This window comes from Notolabrus celidotus, chromosome 19, assembly GCF_009762535.1.
Source record: "Notolabrus celidotus isolate fNotCel1 chromosome 19, fNotCel1.pri, whole genome shotgun sequence".
Lineage (NCBI taxonomy): Eukaryota > Metazoa > Chordata > Actinopteri > Labriformes > Labridae > Notolabrus > Notolabrus celidotus.
The window spans coordinates 9,128,860-9,154,331 of NC_048290.1; the positions used below are offsets into that span (position 1 = coordinate 9,128,860).

At 40.2% G+C, this 25,472-nt stretch overlaps 1 protein-coding gene across 2 annotated transcripts in view; it reads left to right on the forward strand.

Annotated features, from left to right (window-relative positions):
• Nucleotides 1-25,472, forward strand: part of rgs3a (regulator of G protein signaling 3a) — a 122,629-nt gene that overhangs the window by 94,949 nt on the left and 2,208 nt on the right. For both annotated transcript variants that reach the window (XM_034709281.1, XM_034709282.1), the window contains exons 7-10: nucleotides 9,942-10,012; nucleotides 22,371-22,472; nucleotides 24,205-24,266; nucleotides 25,247-25,413. In XM_034709281.1, coding sequence (XP_034565172.1) covers nucleotides 9,942-10,012; nucleotides 22,371-22,472; nucleotides 24,205-24,266; nucleotides 25,247-25,413 — 402 coding nt within the window. The remainder of the gene's footprint in view (nucleotides 1-9,941; nucleotides 10,013-22,370; nucleotides 22,473-24,204; nucleotides 24,267-25,246; nucleotides 25,414-25,472) is intronic.

A 25,472-nucleotide genomic window follows, 5' to 3' on the forward strand; every position in this document is an offset into this window, starting at 1 on the left:
TCCCGCCTTTACACTTGCGGTGCCCCTGTCGCTGAGCAAACGGCAGCTAGCTGGCTACCATTTATTGGGAATAAACCCTTGAGATGTGTCATCTCTTTTTTATGGGGATCATTCTTTCTTGGCACAGGATGGACTCATTGGTCGCATTTGAAGAAGCCTTCAGTAATGGACAGCCTTTGAAGGATGCAGCCATGAAATTTAGACAGAGCTCTTGACTGAGTGTAGTCCATACAACAGCAATAGCAAACAAATCACATATATTCAGGGTCTGTAGTAAAGGCTACATCAGTTATATAATGATATTTAATAGTGTTGTTTTTTTAGAATTGGCACGTACTTAAGTCTAGGTATTAGAAATTTGGACTAGGAATAATAAAATGCTTTAAAAACATTTAATATTTTCCATCTATATTTAAAAAAACATTCAATCTTGACTGCATGACTGCAAGTGGCACACTCATCTTTTCTTATTGCCTGAGAGCGTCGGGAGCAGAAAAGCCTCACAATCAGACAACAGATTGCAAGCTTGGGTTGAGATTGAATTATAGTTATTAAGCTTCTAGAAACATGTCATTTAAGTCATGCAGCTATTGTAGCACATTAGAAAAATATACAGTCATGATTTGCCTCAGTGTGGCTGCAGCTCGTTGGCCCATTATTCTTCCTGCTCTGTGAATACTGTGAGGATGTGACCATTAAAATACCAAGTAGAAGGTCATTGGCTGGTCAGTAAAATGTCAGTAGCATTTTGATATATAGCACCAGTTACTGGACGGAGTAACCTGACAGCTTTTTAGAGCCGATTCAGAGAAGTGACGCTTTACGAGTATTGTTCGTTAGCATCCTGTGACATGGGAAGTACTTATGCAGGAAGCCGCAATCTCCTGAACACCGCTGAATAACAGGAGGCAGAGGAGAGTCCGATCAAGCACGAATGCACACACACACATACACACACGCACGCACAAATTGATACACTGTCTCACACACACACAATTGTGCGGACAATGCAGCTTTTGTATCCGCTTTCATTATGTAGTTTGAGTAGGAATGAGTCAGTATCCTGTCTGTGGGTCACTGGGTTTATTTTGAGATATTGCTGCATATTTTGGCTCTGCTGTTGTACTGTATGTGTGTTTTGTGTGTAAGTGTGTGTGTAAGCAGCTGTCATCAAGTTACACAACCTCTCCGAGGCAAAATTTGCACTTCCTCAGCTCCAATCATAGATTTGTTTTTACCCCAGAGTTTTAATTTTTTAATTGGGTGTTGGAAAACTGTTTCCTGTGGCATAAACTGGAACAGTAAAAAAAAAGTGGTATTCCAAATTTTTTGTTTTTACACCTCAAAGACAAAGAAAAATCTTTGAAGTTGTTTCTTCAAAGGAAATCAAAGAGATGAAAGACATCAGTACTTTTTTCTCACTGCTTTTATAAAAACAAAGACAACTATTCGAAACACTCTTTCAGAAACTCCATACATATAGATATAAAGCTGTTTTAAATTAATTTAAACTCCAATTTCAGCATTTCCCCCATGTGTGTTAAAACATTTTTTTTTCCTTGATTTAGTCTCGTCTCTATCTTCTCATATTTTCTGATTCTTATAAAGCTCCATTGTTCCTTTAATACCCCAAACACAGAGAGCCCAGTCTTCTGTTTTTCCTCTCCTTTTTCCTATTTTCTTTTGGCTCTCAGGCCAATATCTACAAGGAAGTGTTGACACTTATCCTAGCCAAGAAATGGCCAAGAATATCATCAAACAAGCAAGCCGTGTCCTGTTATTTGCTTGGTTAACTAGTACCAGTTCAAAATAGAAACAGCAAGCACATTCTTCTTTTCTTTTTTGTCTCAAATGAAATCAAATTAGGCATGTTTTCCCCCAAGAAAAGAATAAGAATAAGTTAATTTGTTGTGTGTTTGAGAGAACATTCCAGGAGGAGGATCTCAGAGTCAACCCTGGGAAGTGAAACTATGACTGTAAATGTTTCTACTTTATGGTACATAGCTGAAAGGAAGAGTAAGCTCAATCTTTGTCATGCAAATGTCATACTTGTGATCACACACAGAGCTTTAAGTGGGAAAAAATATGTGCCAGACTCCACTTATTCACTTGTTGGTGTGTGTATCATGAAGCCAGTATCAGAACATCATTAGAATTAATTCATACATTTCTACAGTTCATCAGAGAGACCCAAAGATAATGTTGATTTTCACTTACTTTCATTGTGTCTGCAAGCAAAGAACCTCAGCATCACCATGCTCCTATCCAATTTTCCATCAGGCTATATAAACACTTTGGTGTGTGGTGCAAAGAAGTTATCAGGCCTTCAATAAAGGATTACTGGAAAGTGAGAAAAACAAGTGGTCTCCCCTTCCCTCAGACAACAAACAAACAGGGATTGGAGAGGGCTGTGGCATTCCTCTCAGGCAAAATAACAGACAATGTAAAGCCCACCAAAGGATGTGGGCATCACGTACAGTTGAGGCCAACATTATCAGCCCCCCAGGAATAATGGAACATTTTCCTTAAATTCTGCCCAATGTTTGCATCATTGATAAAACTTGATATAATCAAACATTCACCTGTGTTATTTTGGTATCTTTGGTACATTTTGGAATGTAAAATACATTTTTAGGCAAGCTATATATCAAATATAGTGAAAAATGGGGTGGTCAAAAATATTAGCCCCCATTTGAATTTTTGCTTTCAAAACACACCTGTGCAGTCAGCTGGTTTCCTAACAACACTTGAGCATTCAATCGGCATTGAGATTTACTTAAGGGACTCCAAACAGGGAACTTGAACGCATTAATGAGATAGACTACTCTTACTAGCCATGCCAAAGACAATGGAAATCAGTCTTGAGCTCAGAAAGAAGATAATTGTGACTCATAATAAGGGGGAAGGCTATACTGCCATGTCCAGGTGTTTTACAGTGTCTAGAACAGCTGTACATTGCATCATTGCAAAGTACAAGGAGTCAAATTCTGTAAGAAACAAATCTGGGCGTGGTAGAAAGCGCAAGATTTCAAGAACTTTGGAGAGGAAAATAGTTGAAGATGTCAGCAAGAAGCCCCGGACATCTGCCAAAGTGATTGGTAGCAGTCAATGTCATTACAGTGGTTTATGCCAAAACCATCCCTGCTGGAGCTGAATATCTTTGATAGACTTTATGTTTGATGGAAATCTAAATTGTAAATAAATGTTGATTCAACCTGGGTAAATTTTTTTTAATGGAGCTCTTTGTCTAAGTGAATTAGAACCCATCATTGTCCTCATGTTACACTGGGAGCCCCAAGAATCCTGGAGTAGATTACAGAAATAATTAAAATGGAAAAAAAGGTCATAAAATTGTAACACCTGCTCAAACCAATGAGGTGTCATTCCAGTAATTTTGGCCCATTAAGACTGTTTTTATCTACTACAAAGTCGTGTAAACACAATCTGCTCTGTTGGATGCTGCAGCCTAATAAGTTTCAAATAAGTTCCTTACACTCTCACAGAAAACAGCAAGTGTTAACTGACTGTGATTCACATCTCGTCCTGTGCCAAACCAACCAGCTGCATAGCCATCCATTTTCCATTCATCATCAGATTAATGGATGTGGAGAAGGTTCAAGTTGAACAGGATGCTACTTTCTTTGGTTAGGAAGTAAAAACTTAAGCAAATAAAATAAAATAGAATTCAGAAATTGAATATTCAATCATCTCATCAATGCAGGCGTACAAAAGCCTTACAGCCTCATAACATACTTAGTGTGTTATTACCCTCATTGATAACCAAATAAGGAATGACCCCTATTTTCTGTTGACAAAATAACATGTTTCCAGTGAGTTAACACGGTGCAGGCTGGTTTGGTTAGTCACATGGAGACAATTAAGGGAATCATTTCCTCCTCTGTTTGTGCTGTTTTTAGCTCCTACGTCCTGATAATGTCATATGACTTTGGTTAAGACTGAAGTGGATGCTTTCTCCTGACCCTAGTGGAAAGTGAAAGTGGATACAAATGGAAAAGCCCAACCAACAAATGGTTGTCTCTCTTTTCTTACAAATATCATCCATTATTTAAGCCCATAAACCTACTAATCAGTATTTACACATGTCCCAGAACTGCAAGCTCTGCCTACATTGCTGCAAAATGGAAAGGAAATAAGTAAAAAGATGGTGTTTTTATTTATGCTTCTTTAATTTGTCTCCCTTTAAAAGTCAGCCAGCTTCTCGTTCTTACATAATCAGGTATAATAGATTGAACATTGGGCTTAAAATCTGTATGGAGCTATGGGTTCCTCTCTAAAGTCATAACTGGTCGCTAGCTGTAGTTTGGTAGAATACAGTAGAATATTTGTTCGGGATGGCATAAGTTGTTGAAACCAAAACAAGTGAAGGTTTTCCTGCAATCTGGGGTTAAATATCCACAGTGATCGACATTCAACTGACCTGAGAAGTTGGCTTATTTTTAAATTTTGTGGCATGTGTTGGTTACATAACTTGCGCTACTTATATGACATACATGACTGATGATATGCAGATTATGATTTATTTCAATCCTAACCAAGATGTTTTACCCAAGACTGACCAAGTCATTTCACTGCCTTAACAAAACTAAATCCTTTCCTGAACATAAAAATGGTGTCATCTGCGAACAAGTTGCAACCAATGCAGAAGTGCTAAAACCTGCAGTTCCTCAAGCGTCCACTTGAGGTTGCAAAAGCCCCAGAAGCAACTTGCAGGTGACACTATATCTGCTAGCAAGGAGGCTAAAGGCCCGCCTCAACTCCACCCCTTTGCCTTATGCTAGGTCAACCAAAAGTTAGGTTGGGTCAGTATTTCCAATATGGCAACCCCCACTGGTGGGCTTCAAGACTCAATGGGTGATTTCACTAATACTACTTCCATGTTTTGTACAGTCTATGTCTTCAAATAACACAAAACTGCAATAAGACTTAAAATAATTTATTGAAAGGGTCACAATGGACTTATGATACTGTACTTTTTTAATGGCAATCTTTTAGTAACTGTTAAAATGTGTTCATGTCAAAGCTGATCAGCTTCACAGCTTATGTAAATCCAGATGAGGAGCAGGGTCATGATGCCAGGTACAATGAAGTTACTTTGTAAGCCCATAAGTGATATGACACACTTACCGACACAATAACCTAACAAATGCTGCACTAAATGGAATGGAAGATTGTCTGGGTCCCCATAACACGGGTCAGACTCCAGCATGTCAATTTATTTTGACATAAAAGATACAGCAGGGGAATAAGAGGGAAGAGAGCAGCCTGGGGGAGGTCTGAAGAAGAGAAGCAGCAGGGGTTTATCTGGTGAGAAGAAGTTTAAAAACACAAAGAGAAGGATTCATCTCTTCACCTCATTGGGTTTTAGGTTGATGGAGGTTTTAGCGTTTTGGTTGACTGGGTCAAGAATGTCTCTGAGCTGCGAGGAGAATATTGTTTCTAGACTGTGTTTGTTAGCGCACAGTGAGGAATGTAAAGTTTGTTGAGACAAAGAAAGTTTTGCCTTGTTATCAGAGAGTGGCAGACCATTTGTTTCTAAACTTCTCCACCCAACTCACACACACACACACACACTGCTCTCCCTTGACTTTGGCCAAACAGACATGTTCCTGGGTCATGTGCATGTGTGCCTATAAATGTTTTCCTGGACTTTCATTAGCCAAAAACGTGATTTCCTTCACACGTGCATGTATGTAAGACTTCTATAGACAGCAGAAGTGGCTACAAAAACACGTGTGCAACACACATGCAGCCCATTTAAAGCATTATCTGTGTATCTGCACGACCATCCAACAACCCTTAACAGTGTAAACATCTGCATCACATGCCTGAAGGGGCTGTAATGTTGTGTGGTCTTTTGCTGAATCCGTGTTTTCTTACTGTCTTCAGCGAGCTGTATGGACATACACATACAGCGAACACACAGCAGGGTTATTTTTAGAAAAGAGTCAGACTTTTTTATGCTCCACTGGCCATTGCTCGGCAGTCAGAGTGTGAGTGAGTGTGAGTTTAAGGCTCTTGTATGTGGGGCCTGGTAGGGGTCTGGAATTTAATGGGAATAAAGACAAAAAGAAACCTGAGAATAAAGCGGTAACATCTTTCAATGCAGATCTATTCTGACAATGCTACATAATTTGACACATATCTGCCTTTGTTTATGGCACATTTAGACTAATTATGTACATGTATTGTATGTCAAAGAAGCTCTTATTCCTAACAATGTATCGAATTAACATCATAACAATGCTAGCTGCGGCTAAAAGCAGAGATATCTCACTGTTTGTGTATCCCTGTGGATCTCATCCAGCTGGAACATTGCAGTCGAGTGTGAATGAGCATTCAGTCCATGCATACAGGCAGTCAGGCAAAGGCTGACCAAGCAGACAGACAATCCCCCCTCTCTTCTCTAATGGCTACGCAGCATAATTTTTTCTACTGATACCCCCAAGTAATCCCGTCCTGAGGACAAAAGCCCAGCCGCCAGCCTCCAGAGAGGGCAAGGTTTACATCGTCTTCTAATTGTTGCGTGTGGTTTCAGGGAAAAGTGTGGCTGATGACTCCTAAGTGACTGATACTTCTCTGTTACACTGTCACCTCTCAGATTAATGATTAGGTTTCATGTCTTTTCTGACCCTAAATGACTTAATAACAGTGTGAGTGGCTGCTTTTAAAGGATGATTTAGTAACTTCTTGACCTAAAAATTATACTCATGTGTGACAACAGATCATCTTGGTTTTATTGTAAGAAAACAGCATTAGCTTGAAAAATATATGCCATGTCTCTTCTATTTTCTATCTTGTAAATACACCATACAGCTCGTCTGGCCTTGGTTCCCATGAAACAGCAGCTCTAAAAATATTTAGTCCAAGCTCTTAACTTGTACTTATTTTTAGACAGCTCCTACATAACAGACACTTCCTCACCTTTCACAGTCAACTGTGACTTCAGGCAGAAAGCGCCGGGTGCATCAGCGCACACTTCCTATAATCTGAATCTAAGTAGGAAGGAAGAATAATGAAATGGATGATGCAGCAGAGAGATGGTCAAATGATATCCAGGACTGTGAGCAGATGAATCTATTCATAGACTTTAAGATTTATTCCGACTATCTCATTACTAGGCAGTTAACTTCTTATCAGTGAAATAAAAGGAACTGACCCACATTAGCTCTGAATAAGGAACAACTTAGCACCATGACATGAGCAGTTTCTGTGTTGTGCTTCTTGCTGAAATCTTTCACATTTGAGAATCTTTGAAATTTAAGATAATGACTGCCAATGTTTTGTAGTAAAGTCTAAAATCCTAAGGGACACAACCAGAGCATAAATAGACTTGGGATAAGCTTGGACTAAAACTTTTAGTAGGATTTCAGTTGGTAAAATGTACAAGGTACAAAGTACAAGGTTAAAGCAGATTAATACAAATAGTATGGTTCCATTTGAAAACACCTCAGTGCTGTGAGGTATTTCGGAGATTCTGTTGAATTCAGTCTGCATCAGCTGAAAAGGGACCAGGCAAAGCCGGATGATCATGAACTTCCAAATAGTGAAACAAAAACCAAGCAGAGATAGAGGTGAAGGTTTTTAACTTATGGCAAAAGAAGCACTTCACCTCATGATTGAACAAACAGTCGGCTTTGTCTTCTCCTTTTTGCATTCCTTTGCTAGTCTTCTTAAAAAGCTTCATAAGCATGATGTATTAACCAGATTCAACAGGAGAGCAAAAGAATAGCAGGATGTGACTTTTGGCAGCTGCTGTATGTTCAGCATACTGTAGATGGTAGGAAAAATGCAGGAAATAGTTTCTCAAGGGGCTTTGTATTGTTGTTTAAGGCAATAATAATCTGACAATCACAATGTGCACACACACGCACACACACATTTCCACTTTATAAATGCACAATTGTTTAGCCATAACCTTTGCTCTGAATCTTCAACTCAAAAGAAGTAGAAATTTGACATTTTGGGAAACATGCTTTGTGTTCTTTTATCAAGAGTTGTACGAGAAGGTTGATACAAATCCTGTAGCTGTATGTTAGTTTTGTAGATATAATTAAGACGTGACTAGCCTCATTTAATATGTGGACTAAAAACAGGAGGAAGAAACTTATTCTTTTTACTCATGTAACTGGAAAAATTGTAGCATACTTGCTGTTGAATGTTAGCCCATGGTACAGTACATAATACTACACAAATTGATATGATAAGATATGATACGATACGGTACGGTACAATACTATACAATATAGAGAGGTTTTAGGCCCTTTGAAAAAATATCACATTGGGCCCCACCACTTAACTTCTGCAAAGTTTCTGTATTTTTTAAAGCCCCATGTCAGTTGTGGACCCTTGGCATCATCCTAACATTTCTCCCCAGTGACCCCTTTACATTACAATGCGATACATCATATGATATAATATTAAACAGTACTAACTGATATACTGCTATACAATACAATACAGTATGCTACTGTACTGAACAATACAATATGATTTGATGTGATACAATATATTATGACACTGTAAGATACAATATGATACTAAATCAAACGATACTGTACAATACACTATTGTACAATACCAAACTATATGATACAACATGATGTGATACTATACCGAAGAATACAATATATGATACAGTACAATGCAGTATGACAATAAAATACAATATGAAACAATACTCTATATGATATAACATGAAATGATACCATACAAAATTATACAATTTGATTACACACAATTTACTATGATACGATACGCTACAATATAACATAATGCAATATGATACTACACAAAATAGTACAATACGGTATGATTTAATTTGACACCTTAAGATGTGATATAAAATTATAGCATACTTAATGATAACATTTATGACATTACAATGGGATACATGATATATGATGATATGAAGTCTTGATTAATTTAAAGTGAAACAATTGCCACTGAATTTTAGTGTGAAAGCTGCTCACATTGGAAAATTATAAACTGTCATCACTGCCAAAAGTGAAGATTTTAGTGGTTTGAGAGGTTTCAAGAGCTACTTTTGATAAGACCTTTGTGATCCAGTATAACCGTATGAATTCAAGCCAACAACGAAAGATCAGACTCCACAGACAGCATTAAAAACTTCAGGGGATGAGTGTTTCGGTTGAATTTCTCTTGTAATTCAAACAGAACCTTGAGGAAAAAGAAGGTCAGCCAGAATGGTCTGTCATTTGCCAGACTGTCCTCTCTGTGAAGGTTGATAGGAAACACACACCATGTGTTACCAGCTGTTACCAGGGTCTAGCTCTGATTCAACTTCTGTTCCTGTAATACAATGGCTCATTATTTAGAGCCTCGCACACACAAATACAATGGGGCAGCTCCAGGCCATTAGATTAGTGCAGATTGACCCCTTCCCCACCCTGAGGCAACTTCCTTTTTTTCTCTTGACCAATCAGAATGGAGTGTCGGCAGAAAGTGTAATGTGAAACCAGAGGTCTTGGCTCCACACTTCAAACCTGGGGCACAGTTGGAGGCCGACAGAAAACAACAGCCGTAGCCTTTCACACTCTCACACTCGCACAGAATCTCCTGACTTTGCTAAACCAAGAAACAAACTGTTTACAAACACCATCTGCTGCTTACACACAGTTTTGTTCCTGGATGCACATCTCTGAGAGCTTTGCCTTGTTGGATTTACACTGCGGTATGGACTGCTGCTATGGATTAACCATTTTGGTGACTGGCTGTGTGTGTTACAGTCTGGACTAGCCTCAGTTAACCCAACTGAACTCACTGTGGCTCTGCTAGCTCGCTAAGCTAGCTTCACTGCCCATCAGGGCAAGCCAAAGCCTGTATCTGCATTACGCTACAGGGACCTCTTTCTGTTTGGAGGCTGGATGATGCAGTGTGTGCTCTCCTTCATTTCCCCCCAGCTGAGCTCCGGATCCCCCTGTAGCTGTGAGGTTGGCTCTGACGGAACAAAGAAGAAGAAATCCAAGAACCTGTAAGTACAGCTTCAAATATATGCACCTCTTTATGTTCCTTCACTGTGTGGTTTGCTTTAGTTTGACCATCTGCTCATTTTGAACATTGCATAGACTGCCATGGTGTTCTTTTCCTCCACAATGTTGATTTTAACTTAAAATATCCTACCATATTAAAGGAAAAGTAAGCATTTGACTCTAATATGTAATTAGATGTGCAAGTAAAGCAAGCAGAACAGAGTGGGCAATACTTTCACAGTCCTGACAATCACATCACATTTGACTTTTGTGTTTCCAGCACTGAGTAATTGGCCTTTATTCTCATGCAAATTAAACCAACATGTGTATTCAGTGAAAGATTTACACTTTCACACCCTGCTTTAATAGCTTCTATTTTGAAAGGATTTCTCTTGTGCCAAACTAATGGTGAATAACAATGGCCTGTTTCAGACACATGGGGGGTAAAGTGAGACTTTAGATGTGACAGTTTGTGCTGGTGTGATTGGATCAGTAGACTGGGAGATGTCAGGACATGTTCACGTCTGGATGGATAGATTTAAACATTACTTTAATATTATTCAAAGAAAGGTGATAGTGACAGTGAGTACTAATCATTTAGCAGTGTTAATCACTGACTTAATTAACTGCCAAGTGTGTGCTGCTACAGTATAGTACCATTTGTATGTCACACATTTTAAACAGTGCGTGAAGTAAGGATTGTGTGTGTTTGTCTGTGTGTGTGAGATGTGTCAGTCGACGCCTCAGTGATTCTTCAGCTGCTGAATGAGCTGTATTCACACATCCCCTTCATCAAGATGAAAGCACATTTCACACCACGGAGACAATACAACCACTCACTGTGGCTGTCTTGAGGCCTGATAGCCGCCCATTCTTGTGCACAGGCTGCGGTTTAATGTTGTTTAGTTAACCAGCAGATTAAGTGATTAAGATTGCACAACCCCCCTTTTCCCTTGAATCCAAGAGTATGTTTCCTTTTGGCAGCTGTTGCAAGACAGCTTCAGAGCAGCTTCATTCCCTTTAATGAAACAGACTGCTGCACAGAGGTTCAAGGGGGTTCGTCCCCTCCCTTTCAGTGCAGCTTTGTATTATTTTTCTGTCGCTTTGATGAAACTGAGAGATGAAGCCATTTATTTTCTGTTTTGTTTTCGTCTTATGATCAGTTTTTGTGAAGAAATTACAAAAATTTGTACCCTAACACCTTGCTGTTATGATAGTTTAACCAATCGATGGACCACATATAAATAACTACAGTAGATCATTACTTCTTAAAGCACTTTAAAGATAAGATAAGGTAAGATATATTTAACTGCTCCACTATTGGGCGATATTCACTCTATACAATAGCTCACACTAAAAGACAAGGACTATAGAGTAATGTATATAAATGCATAGGACATGGACATATACTGACAACAATACAATAGAATAATGATAAAGCAACCAAAAACAAATAAATACATACACTAAGTGCTCCTTTCACTTATAGCCAAGCTGTTATTACACACACAACCTGGAGCACATTTACATGATAAAGTGAAACACTGCCAACATTTGAATGTATTTAACTGAAATCTTGCAGCCCAGAATAATAAGTGAGTCACTAATGACTCACTGAGTCGATTGTACCAGAAATTTCACTCACTCTGCTTGGGAGCATTTGTTGATGCAAGTCAAGGTTTTGCAAACAGTGATTGTGTTACTAATAATAGGTAAACAAACATGCATCTTTATGTTAGCATGGCTAATATTAAACATGAACTTTGTCCCGAGATAATTCTCTGTTTTATTGATTTTTAGAGATAAGCGCGGAAACATGCAAAGGAATAGGACAGTTCAAAAGGAATGATAGTATAGGCAGGAAATAGAGATGTGAAACCTTCAACCAGAGCTGTATTTAGATGAATTGTGCAATACTGTGTCAAGCAGAGCAACATGAATATGAGCAGTGTGGATGCATAACATGAGCCATTATACTTATAAATCTCTATGTTTTAACATAGCAATATTTCATAGCATGATATCTAATAGGCTTGTTGGTGTTGGATCACACATTGAAGCTAGATGAAAGTCAATGGATGTGACAGTACTCTGAAAGAAATGCCACGTCTGTTATTCTAACAATGACTCTTACCCCATCTTCACCTATATCACTTCCTCTGTTGTCCCTGTGCCATTTATTGATGGGTCGCTTTGTAAACTTATAATGCAGATAACCTTGTGTGAGTCAAGCTGTGTTTTTGCTGTTAAAGAGACATCTGTTAACAGTGATAAAGCCTGCCTGGAAAAAAAAACCCTTGTGTTCAAAATGACCTCCTGCCATTGAGTGCAGCTCTTTGTCTGTCAGCATTAGCCAATAATGGAGAGGAAACACAGCATGTTGGAAACTCCACATGTTTACACACTTGTCTTGTATTCTGTCTTCGCAGCCCTCGTTTTCATTAAATTGCAAATGTCACGCGCTCATTATCATTCATAAATAGCTTTTCACGGTCCAGTATTTGACCCATTTCCAGCCATTTTTCATTATGCCACCCTGTAAACCAATAACAGAGGCAATAATCTCTTCAATCATAATAAGCCACACCAATAAACATACCCTCAATACAGTATCTTCCCATCTCACTCAGAGGAATACAGATGCCATAATATGATGTTGCTATAGATAGAACACCAGACTCCAGAAAATCAAGCATGAAGGAAATTATTTTCTTTAGATGTTGGGGAGTGATTTATCATATAGGAGGAGACAAGCAGATGCATAACCGTGGTTTCCAGGAAGATATCTTATATCTTGGCCAAATCATGCAAGGCTGAAGCAATTTATAGCTTCGAGAAGGCACTGTGGCCTAGGGCCGTGTGGTTTTTTTGTTGCAAGGTATCCAGTAATAACAGAAGGTTTTATTTCCTGTCTTCTCACTGTCTGTCTTTTTGTGTTCACTGTGTGCAGCGTGTTTTTAACCTTTAGCAGTCCAGATTCAATCAAATGGAACACATTCATACTTACAGTGTGATGATAGATGATTAATTTCAGCTTGAATAATTTCAACTTTAATTTATTATTTGCTAGGTATTAGGCTGGTAATTATGTTACAGTTGTACTGTATACAATACAACACAATTTGATACAATATGACAATACAATACAATACAATATGACAATACAATACAATACAATAAGACAATGCAATACCATACCATACAACACAATATGACACGATATGTTACGATACGATGTTACAATACGATATGATGTGAGACAACATGACACGATACCATACAATATGTTACGATACGATATGTTACGATACGATATGTTACAATACGATACGACACAACACAACATGACATGATACCATATGGTATGGCACGATAACATAGGATACGACACGATATGTTACGATACAATACGTTATGTTACGATACAATACTTTATGTTACGATACGATACTTTATGTTACGATACGATATTATACAGTACGATATGATACGACACAACACAACATGACAAAATACCATACAATATTTTTCCTGTATGTCTCGTATATACAGTGAAAATTGACAATAAAGACCTTTGAATCTTGATCTTGATATGGCATGATAACATAGGATACAACGCAATACGATACAATATGACACAATACTATACAATAAAACAGTATACAGTTACAATACAGTATAATACAATATAACACGTTATAATGCAATATGATATGACACAATGTGATATTTGACTTTATAAGATACCATATATTGCTGTATGATATGATACATTAAGATACATAACACTACAATACAATATGATACAATGCAATACATCACCACGTTATACAGTATGATATGATACAATGTGATATGATATATTTTACTATATGATAAGATAGGATATGTTACATTATGATACAATACAATTAGATACGATACTTTTTGATATGTTATAGCATGGTATATACACATACACAATATAATGAGATACAGCAATTTGCAATATAATACAGTTAACTTAATGTGCCCAGGAAGGAAATTTGTCTTAGTCATAGCCATACTTTGTTCCTCCTAGTGTGTCCATTGTAATCCAGAAGAAACAAAGGTTAGAGGAAAAAAGATCTTGATCATGCTTCATCTTTTACTACGACGTCATTCCTCAAAAATGGAAGTCTGAAGCATCTCCTTAGCTTTACTTCTTCCTCTACCTTTTTAACTTGTTGTTCTTCCTACGTATCTTCCTTTTGCACCCTGCGTGCAGTTTTCTGGACCAGCACAGCTGTTTTCCTTAAATTGTTCACATTATCTCTTCCCCCTCCCCCTCCTCCATTATGGGCTTTTGTTTCTACTCAGCCCAGGTGTCCTGCTTCCTCAAGCAATAGATGTGGTGGTTTCCAAAATAGTAGCAGTTAAGCCATAAACCCACACTGCACCAAGTAGTGCACCAGCCTAATATGTGCAGCAATGTGAGCTCTTTGACAGTTTAATCTCACTTTATAAAAATGATGCATACCCAGAGGGAGTTTTTCATTTCTTTGGATATAGAAAACAACCATATCAAATGTGCAACGAAATAGTCTGAGGAAGGATTATGGAACTAATACCGCTGTTATTAGAACTAGTAGCCAACTGCGAATCATAAAGACTTAAATATAGACCGATGGCGAAGACAGAGAACCACGGAACAAATAACAGGGTCTCTGCTCGGTGGTTATTGGAAAACACAACACAAATCACTGTATGTGTTTGTGTGTTTAATGAATGTATGTTTGTGATTTATACACCATATATTCATAAGCTGATGACATACTCTTGTCAGTACTCATCAATGTGATGTGTTTTTCACATCATAATACTGATTCTGTACCAGCTGCAGTAGCAGTTTGCAGAGAAACAACTCCTCTCATCTGATTTTGCTGCAATCAAGGCTATTATTGTGTGCTGTGATAGTTGGTCAAGGTGAATATTTGTTCTGTAGTAAGACATGATGTGTAAATACCTTTTTATAGAGTCAGTGTTGATGTTATGTGAACAACTTACACCTGCTATGTCTACACCGGTCACCGAAATTGTTGCAATTTATCAGACTTTGCACAAATGATTCATTCAGGAAAATATCACCTTGAAGCTGTGTTCACACATGCACAAAACTCCTGAAAACTTTCAGGGTGAGCTGCCAACAGCCAACATTTTCATCTGGACTTTTTCCTGCCAGCCTCCGTGTAAAATTTGATCAGCCAAAGGTGTCTGCAGACCCGTCTGTATACACTAAGCATTGATATAGATGCAAAAACTGTCACCTAAGCAGAGGTCCATGTTGCTTCGTCTGCTGTCATGCCACATTGTGGCTTTCGTAGCGTGCTTTTGATGTCATGTCCTGCCCTCCAAGACTCACCCCCCAAATCCAGTCCAACACCCTCTTCACTAAGCAGGGTAGAAGTTACGCTGTTAGGGAAATATGTGAGCAAACAACTAAAACATTTTTTTTTTTTAATTGTACATTCAATATATGACAATTCTTTTCAGGATTGCATGTGTGAAAGGGGCTCTGGTCATGTTAATAGTAATAAATTAAAGACAAGCTGAGTGCAGAAACTAAGGAAGAGATAACAAGAGATTGATACATCACACATGAAGTCTGCATCACTCTGCCAATCACTTCTCTTACCAATTCCATCTCAAATTGCAAACCCATTCAACCCAAAATCCAGACCAGACCCCAGTGGAAGGAATCTATCCCGTCTCAACACTGCGTTGTGATTGGGTGAGCCGAGGGTCCGCCTTCTCCAGACCCTCCTGACTATAAAAAGCTCCACTAGAGCCTCTCAGGGGTTAGAGGAATGTGATAGTCAAACAAAACCCCTGGACCCCAAGCGTCGGCACTCCTGACACGCGCTTACATGCAGTCAAACTCCCGCACATGCCGAGTGAACCTGCGGATAAGCTGGCACCCATGTTTCACACTATGGTCGATTTCTCTGAGAAGTACCTGGAAAGGTAAGAGCAGGGCAGTGTGAGGTGTGTGTGTTTGTGTGTTTAGGTTATGAAGAATCAGAAACATGAGAGGGGAGGGTATAAGGAAGGAAAGGAGGAAGGAAGGCGAGGGTGGGGGCTGTTTTTGCCTCCCTCAGGAATGGTCCCTCTTGAGCTGGAAGGAAGCTATGTGACCTCTACGTGGATCTCATTTGACAGTCGCAGTGAGGGAGGAAGAATCCCCCCGTGAGGCTAACTATTTTGGAGGAAGCAGCTTTTTAACTTCTAACTTCAGGCTGCCCCTTTTTCTTATTATACGCAGCCTGGATTTCAGGAATAGGACAGCTCATGTGGTCTTGGTGGCTGGGAAGGTGAGTTTGCTCAGATATAGAGTTTTTTTTTTCTCATTGGACTTATTTAAAGAGACTGTGAGTGAGATGGTGTTGCATTTATGAGGGGAATTAAGGACAGTCCCCTTTTTCTTGGTTTTTCCAGGAATATTGAGGGACTTCATCTTTGTTTTGAAGCACCTCTAAAGATTTGTCTTTTAGATTTCATGCAAAGTTGGTTCAAGTTTCTGGATAAATTGCATCTGTAGGGTGCTTATTCTGGGAAAAGAGCACATGATACATAACCTTTGACACATACTGACAGAGAAACAGATCCAAAACACTCTCACATGCTGGCACAGTGTTATGTACTGTATGTGTCCACACAACCTTCTGTAAATAGAAAGTTGCAGACTGAATCAAAACATGCTAGAACATTGCTCACCTTTCTGCTGCTGCATTTCAACCCCCCTCTGTTCCCACTGCTGAACCCCATACCTCACACACCAGGCTTTTCAAAGGGTTAACTCCTATCATTGTGGGAAACAAAGCCAGCATTAAAAAGTGGGGTTTAAGCAGAGCAGTGGATTTGGCTGGGTGCTTTGTGCTCTGCAGTACGTCTGTCTGCAGCTCTCTCCCCACATGTGCTCCCAGAGCCTTTCCCTGGGAGTGCGGCCTACTTTGTCAGAACACCAGGAATAGCCAGCGGGGTGCTATTAGTGTGTCTAATGTGAGCCAAGCAAAGAGGGAATAAAAAGGACAGAAACCTGCAGATAATTGCAGAACTGAAGACCTCTTGCTCCATCACCCTCACACTAGCAGTCACTCAGGTGTGTACGTACACATTATCCCTGAGCTGCAAACACGGTCAGTGCAGCATTCATCCCATGAAGGCACTATGTTAGATCAAAGATTGTCCTAATTTGATAATCCTCTTTAGAGTATGCGTCAATCTTTGGACACGTTAGGTTAAGTGAAGGGGTTATTGTGAATCCCTTGAAATGTGATGCAGGACATTGCTAATGGTTTTAGTACTGTGATGATATTAGCGAGTGAGGCTTACACTTTAAACACAGAGATGCTACATCCATATTTGTTATTCAACAAATCTGATACTTGAATATGTGTCATCCTTTTTTTTTTTGTCTAAATGTGTTGCCATGTATGGACCGCCTTTTAATCCAGTTTAAAGCCTAAGCTAAGGGTTTAGAGCTTCATCTGACAATCTTTTACTCAATGTGCTAATAGTGCTTTCCCTCCGTTCAAGAGATTAGTTATGGGGAGTTATCTAATGTTACTAATCTTTGGTGTAATAAAAGTGTTAATCTGTACAACTGGTGGACACAGACATGGCTGTAACACTTGGAATCCAACTAAATAAAGGGGGAGATAGTGTCTGCCCACACTGAGTGAGTTCTTAACGTGAATTGAGCTTACAGACAATTTCATTTAAAGGCACAGTGCGTGGAAATGGGAATATTGAGAGATATTTAGGAGTCAGATTCTAGATTGTAACACTCCCCTGCTCATCGCTCTTGTCATTGAGGTGACTGTGGCCTTTGAGGACAAGACGCTCCTTTGCTGTATGATAATATGATCCTCCATTTGTCAAGTTTTTACAATCAAAAACATCTATCAATAACTTGTTTTTGCCCACAACCACTCTCTTCTTCTTTGTCCATATGTGTATTTCCCCTTACTAGTCTATTCTGTAATACTGAAGAAACATGGCGGTACAAGATGACAGCTTCCTTGAAGTGGACCCACTCTTATGTAGAAAAAAAGACTCAAAGTTAACCAAAAAAAAAAAATATATATATATATTCAGGTGACTGTACTCTAATCTATTGAATTTCTACCATGTCTGTTCTGCGTAATGCTGCTAAAATCTACACACTGTACCTTTAAATGTGCCTCATGTTTCACACACAAGCAATAACGAAAGAGCTTCCTGTTTCAATGCTCTTAAACTCTGAGACTCTCTTCCTCTTGGTCTCAAAATAGTGAGCTATTTTTTAAGAAAACTTAAAGCTCCTGTGAGGAACTTTTCATTCATGCAGATTTAGGTACCTCTCATCTCTCTACTGATCTTATCTTATACATGTGCAGTGTCACTCTTACCATGTCACTTACTGTTAAATTTTGGCTCTGGTACTGTAAACAAAAGCTGTCTCTGCAGCACGTGTTAACTCACTTTGTCTGAAACTCACCCCTCAGCAGCAGCTGTGATTTATAGTTACTTAATGAAATTACTAATGGTTTATTTTCCTTTTTTAGATCATACTGAGGCATCAGTATTAATTTCAGTCTGTTCCATAACCCGCTAAAAGCTCCTCATAGGAGCTTTAAAATGTATCTGTTAAATTGGCTTTTAATTTGAGGTAATCAGAGGTTTGGTCAATGTTTTTATTATTGTTTATACTTGAAGTTTCTAACATTAACATTGTTACTGTATTAACTCTCACGTTTAAGCATTACATTGTTGTCCTCTGTTGCTTTTTATTTCTGCGCCTACTTTCAGTCTGTTTGTTACTATGTGGAGGGCTGCATGCTTTTATGTATGAAAGGTGCTTTATACAGGTAAATTAAGGTGAGTTGAGTTTGTATGCAGCAGAACTCAATGAACCTTACACCTCCTGTACAGTTTAACATGCAGACATATAGGGAAAAAAGGGTTACTAAGATTGTTGTTGCCATCGTCTGTGGCTCAAATGAAGCCACTACACAATATTTATCACTTGTTTTTATGAAGAATAGTGTCTGTGCTGTGTTCCTGATGATAATTGATTAAATAAATCAGTGTGTTGTAAGCACGAGTAGTTGACAACTCAAGAGTTAAAGAATGCCATGCAAGCAATCTGTGCTGCTAGAGGAGTGAAAACTGCCACCTTGTTTGTGTTTGCAGTATCCATTGACTCCCACATGGTGGCAGGATAGAAACATACATCGTGCCTTACAGTGACATCATTGTTACATCGTTCCCATGCAGGCGCTGCTTGTATAAATCCAGACATAAATAATGAAGCTTCTTTTGTCAGCCAACAAAACATTTTCCAGCCCTTATAAAAGCAAAGTTTCTCCTCACACGTACCGGCTCTCTTTTGGATACTACATGCACAGCTCAAGACCTAATTGCCTTGAGTGCAGGCTAAAAATAGAGCAATCTAATGAATCCTGCTCGGGTGTTATGAGTTTATTTAACAGCAAGAGGGTTTTTATTTAGGGAGTAATGTCCTTCAGACTGGAAAGTGTGAAAAGATGAAAGACAAGCCTGTTTTTTGTTCAGCGGGTCTACATGAGGTGTAAGTCTGCTTCCAACAGGGGGCTTGTATTATTTCAATCAATGGATGAGTCATCTCTCCAGCAGTGACACTGAGAGGATGCTCAGGTATACCTCTATAAAGAGGTGAAGTTCATGCTGTCATGTCTCTGCTCTTTTTGGTTAGAGGGGGAATTTATGCTGTTTAAGAGTTTTTCAGTCTCTGTTTTTGTCATTTCTTTCACTTCTTGTGTCGCATTTTCCCACTTCTTCATCTGGAACTGGACAGATTTGGAAATACCCAGGATGTGAAAGAGAAATCAAGAGTGTATCACATTTTCTTTTGTATTATTCTCATTACAACAAGTTAAGAATAGAGATGTGCACATTTAGGTGATTGAACATTGTCTCCCTCGCTAGTCAGCACTAGAAAAGTGCTGTAAAAGTTGTACTACCCAGATGTAAAAAAGCACAGATGAAGGATTCCATCTCATAGCGCGGCACAGTTTGGCAGTATCATGATCTAGAAAGTGGAGATAAAGTTGTGTGTAGGCTGTTGTGGTTAAACTGGCATAGAACCACTGGACCGGAGGAATGTGTAGCCAGCACAGGCATGTGGATGTTAACCTGCAAGATTAAGCCTAAGGCTGGTGGTGCTAGCTCTGCTAACCTTAGACACACTCTGCAAACCAATGTTTGTCAGCTGTGTTCAATTAATTATCCTCAATTCTGACTGTTTTGTGCGTGTTTCCTACTTTTTGACTTGTTGGCGAGTCAGAATCTAAATTTCTGTTTAAACGACCACTTGGATGTATGAATTATGGGTTCAAAATCCTAAAATAAATTGGTGCATTGATGACAGCAAAATGGAACAGTTGTTAAATTTTATGCTTAAAAGTAGTTCCTGGAGGGGCACTGGTGGCCTAGCGGTCTAAGCACCCTACGTATAGAGGCTACAGTCCTCGTCGCAGAGGTCCCTGGTTCGACTCCCGGCTGGTCGACCATTCACTGCATGCCTTCCCCCACTCTCTACTCCCCACATTTCCTGTCTCTCTCCAGATTTCCTATCCAATAAAGGCAAAAATGCCCAAAAATATAACTTAAAAAAAAAAAAAAGGAGTTCCTGGAGCTTGGTAGAATCCTTGGGAGTTAGTCTTCTATCTGTCCACCTTGGTTTCTTGTCTTAGATTTGCAGTCTTGTAATCCTGTTTTTGTCTGTTCACATTAGCTCTGCATGACACTATCATTATGTAAAATCAAATCTTACCCTACCTGAGAGATGATAAAAGCATAAGCATATTTTTTTCAAGATGCACACCAAAACATACATGCATTTGAAGTCACAACCATTTTGAAAATAACCCATAGTGCCTCTTATGCTCCAATGAGTGAACTTAAGTAACCTGCCCTGGCTCAACCCCCTAAAACCTACACACACCCAAAATCATCCCCTCACAAAGGTCACCCTCAACCTGACTTTAAAGAAGCCATTCATCCACTGCTGCTGCAAACACCTCCTGTAGTCATCTTGTTTCATGTGCGTGGGCAGGTTTCTACCTCCCCAGTAGGAAAAACTCACCCCAGACAGCTGACTGTGTTCTCTGTTCAGTTTCAGCAGTCGCGTACGATCACGCACGCATAAATTATCTTTCTACCACTTCCCCTTCACAGACACATGCACACACTGGGGGGAGGTTTCCAACACCTGTGACTGGCATGAAAGTGGCAGTGAGTGGGCATGAGTTGGCAAAAATGGAGGGGGGGATTCTCCAAGTGTTTCATCCCCATCTGGGTGTATTGTTGTACAGTTTTTGTGCTAATCTGCAGCTGTTGGGTCTTCCACCCCCTCCTGTGTGTGCAAATTTGACTGATGTCTATTACTGGAAGCCTGTGTCTTAATTTGGGGTGTTCATGCTCTCCTGGGGGGGGATTGTGGGTTGGCAGCGGAACAGCTTGCAGTGATTAGGGCCACTTCAGCGCTGCATTATTAGCAGGCCAGGCAATCCACAGTGGAAATCAAAAAGCAGGGACTCAGGAAATGGGTGTTGAGTGAGGTCACGTCCCAGCGAGGCAGCACGTGCTCCAGGTCGGGAAAAGCCAGGACACGTACCTTGGGATTGTGGGCATACAGGGACTGAGGGGTTGTGTGTGATTTAAGGTGGTAGCTACGTGTGTGTGTGTGATTGCCAAAGGAAGGTGAAAAAAGGTGAGGTGGGCGGTCAGGAGGATTTCGGATGATGCAGCAGGAGGTCACTGTGCCCCATTGCCTTGGCCCTCGGGGTCAGCTTCCTCTCAGAAACCCCTGTGGGCACACTTTGAGGAAAGGCGTGATGAAACAGAGGAGTGAGGATTGAGTCTCTCTCCTCCTTCTCTGTCACTTTCACTCAGTCCCTGCCGAGGAACCTGCCAGGGACACATCTCTACAGCGAAGAGATAACAGATTGACAGGATAGACAGCGAAGAAAGGGAGTTTAAAGTCTGCCTTTTTGGAGGAATTCTGACCTTTAACCAAGACTGAAGACAGAAAATGTACACTAAAGCATTTATTTTCCTCTTTTCTGGCTTTCATTGAATTGGTTTTGGTTGGATTTACATTGCTGAAGAACTTAATTGGTGACCCTCATGCCTTGGATTGTTTCAATTGTGGACTGGACTTGGACTCAACACACTTTCTTCTTTTTGTCCTCCTCTTCTTCCTCCTTCCATTCCTTTCATCATTCCATTTTCCTCCTCCTGTATCCATAAATCTTTCTCTCACTCCTCTCCTTTGCCAACTCTCTCCTCCTTTCTCCCCCCTATCTTTCCTCCACTCAGGGCCAAAGACATGAAGAATCGGCTGGCGTTCCTGCGGAGGAGGAATGAATCCCCAGGAAGCAATCCAGCCGGCAAGTTAGACAAATCCATGAAGTCAGTCAAGTAAGTGGCCACTTCCTGACGGCATGTGTGCATGTGGGTGGGTGTCAGACTGTTTTCCGGGTCTCACCACAATAACCGGTCGTGACCTGGCCTTGGAAGTCAGACATGTGGGCAGAAGGAGGGATGGGAGTGTACTTGTTGTGTGTGGAATTACTGAAGTGAATGTTCATAAAGCAGTGGCACGACATAGCAGGGTAAAGTGAAGAGGGAAAGTCAAAATTTGAGCTGTTTTTTGTAATTTGAAAGAGAATAGCACGTCTTGTTTCCCTGTATGAGCTTTGGTAATTACAATAGACAGACTGAGACAAGCTCGCAAATGTTCAACTCGTAAGGAACCGGTCTTAACTGACTGCTTGTATACTTCTTAATTAATACTTCTCTGATATTACTTGATTGTTTTATTTCCTTTAAAATGGGGTCCTTTATTTATTGCTTCCCATTCAGTTGCTGTATCAAGCTCTGTATCTAGGAGGTAGGGGCTGTAGTAAGGCGTGTAAAAGCTTCTTGAGCCCCAGGGCTGAATGGAGTCCCCTACCAGGTTTATAAAAGCGGGTGGGCATGATGTACTTAGATTTCTGTTGGGATTATTAAGAATTGTATGGTATAAATAAGTCATCCCAAGAGCTTGGTGTAGAGCAGGGGAAATCTTAATTCCCAAGGAGAAAGAGTCCTCAGGTTTAAGTCAGTTCCATCATAAATACAGAGGGTACAATTTTCTTTAGCACAGTGGCAGGTCAACAATGTAGAAGGGGCAGTAGCTTAATCAACAGTGAAGACAGCAGGAATCCCAAGGTGCATAGAACACACAAGTATGATGGGGCACCAGATTCAGGTGGCTGAGATACAGAAAATAGGTCTACATGTATGCATTTAGTTCAGTATCAGACAGCCTTATTTGGAGAACTTTTGACTGCTTTAAGGTGCCAGGAGTGATTTTAAACTTGGAGAAAGCATACTTCAAATATATAAGAATGTGTATCTGTATTATAACGTGTGTGTGTGTGTGTCTGTCACTACTACCTGTGAGCTTAACAACAGTTTGGCAGAAACTAGAAGTAGGCATTTTGGGGGGGTGCACTATTACCCTACAAGCAATCATGATGGCAGTGGAATGCTAGTTTTAATAACAAGACATGTCAGGAAGACAAAACGTAAAAGCATCTACATTTTTGCTGCTTTGATTAAAAAACAACAACATCTGAACTGATTAAAGAAAGACGTCACAGTGACACTGACATTTAAATCCATATAAATGTGTACAGATTGACGAGTGTAACACAAATAAGGTTCAAACAAGGCTTCGGATGTGGATTACAGTGTGTGTAAGATGAGCTTTACAGCAGCAAGGATGAGAGGCAGCAGGGGGCAGACAGACACCGATTGGGGGAGGAGGGCTCTAAACCCCGTCAACACATCCCCATTGGCTCTCTTTAGCCCCTCCTCTCCCGCCTTCAAAGTTGCATTCAATGGGAGTATAAAATCCTTCCCCCCACCAGGCTGAGGCAGACAGACTCTTTAGTGTTGTGAGCTCCGTGAGGCAGAACTGAATGTGAGGGAGGGAGTAAGTGAGACACACACAGACCTGAGTGGAAGGAAGCAGAGGAGAGGATTTATACGCTCCCACGTTTCCACTCATCCGACCTGAGTAGACGAAAGTTCTGCGGATGGGTCACACAATGAGAAACCTGGCTGAGATGGGCTTGTTAAAGAACCGCTCTGCTTTTATCTGCAGGCCCACCCCGGAGGAAGCGCTCAAATGGGGGGACTCACTGGACAAGCTGCTGGCACACAAATGTAAGTCAACTTTTTATTCCTTCACTTCTCTTTCTTTTGTTTACATTTTCTCCTGCTCTGTGTACAGCCTCTGTCTTTTTTGTTGTTGTTGTTGTTTTATTTGTTATATATATTTTTAAAGTGTGTATACAAAGCTTGCACGAGGTTTTGGGGGAGGGTGGTGAGCACAGGAACCAAGCATAAATGGATTACACACACACGCACACACACATTGCAGCAGGGAACAGGCAGCTTGCACCAAGTTACCCTAATCCCAACGGCGACAAAGTCCATGCTTAGCATAAGAAAAAGAGGGAAACTGCAATAACCTGCAGACATCTTAGTGTTTCTGTTTCTGTTTCCACGATTCACCCTGAGCCCCACTCCTTCCTTTAAGAAAAAAAAAAAAAACTCTGACATTAATCCAGCGCTACATCTGTTCCTCATTCAGAAATGTTGGCCTCTTTATTCTCTCTCTCCTTATTTCCTCTTACCTCACTCCTGCTCACCAGTATGAGGTAAGGGATGACCGCGAGCTCTGGCTTGCTGTATAAGAGCTCTGGGTGATTCATGGGAACGGAAAGGTGCAGACCGGAGCAGTGGGTGGACGCTGCTTCCTGCTATTCTTCTCCTGCATGCCGTCTTCCTCAAATCATTAACTGAAGTGAAACTTAAAAAAAGCCCAGAGTGACAGAATCAGTCCTCTCTTTCCCTCTTGCACTAAAACAGAAACGTCTTTGTTCACACAGTATGAGTGTAAAAGCTGCAAAACTAGGAAGGATTGGGTCAGCAGGGTGATGTCACTTTACACACTTGAATATACCATGCAGAGCACTTTTTACGCCTCACTTTTTTTCCAACCACATGACTCAAAAAGGCCGTCTCAGAGCTATTTTTGGGGGTGCTGAAACTCTGTGGAGTGCCTCAGCTGTGAGGTTGCTATGGAACTCTTGTCAACTCTCCTCATGTTTACCCTCCTCCTTCTTTCTGCTCTCCTTCAGATGGTCTGGCAGCATTCAGAGCTTTTCTGCGCACAGAGTTCAGCGAAGAGAATCTGGAATTTTGGCTAGCATGTGAGGAATACAAGAAGATCAAGTCGCAGTCCAAGATGGCGTCGAAAGCCAAGAAAATCTTCGCAGAATACATCGCCATCCAGTCTTGTAAAGAGGTGAGTGAGAGTGGAGAAACGGCATCAAAGCAAACCTAGAAAAACATGCAGTTCTAACT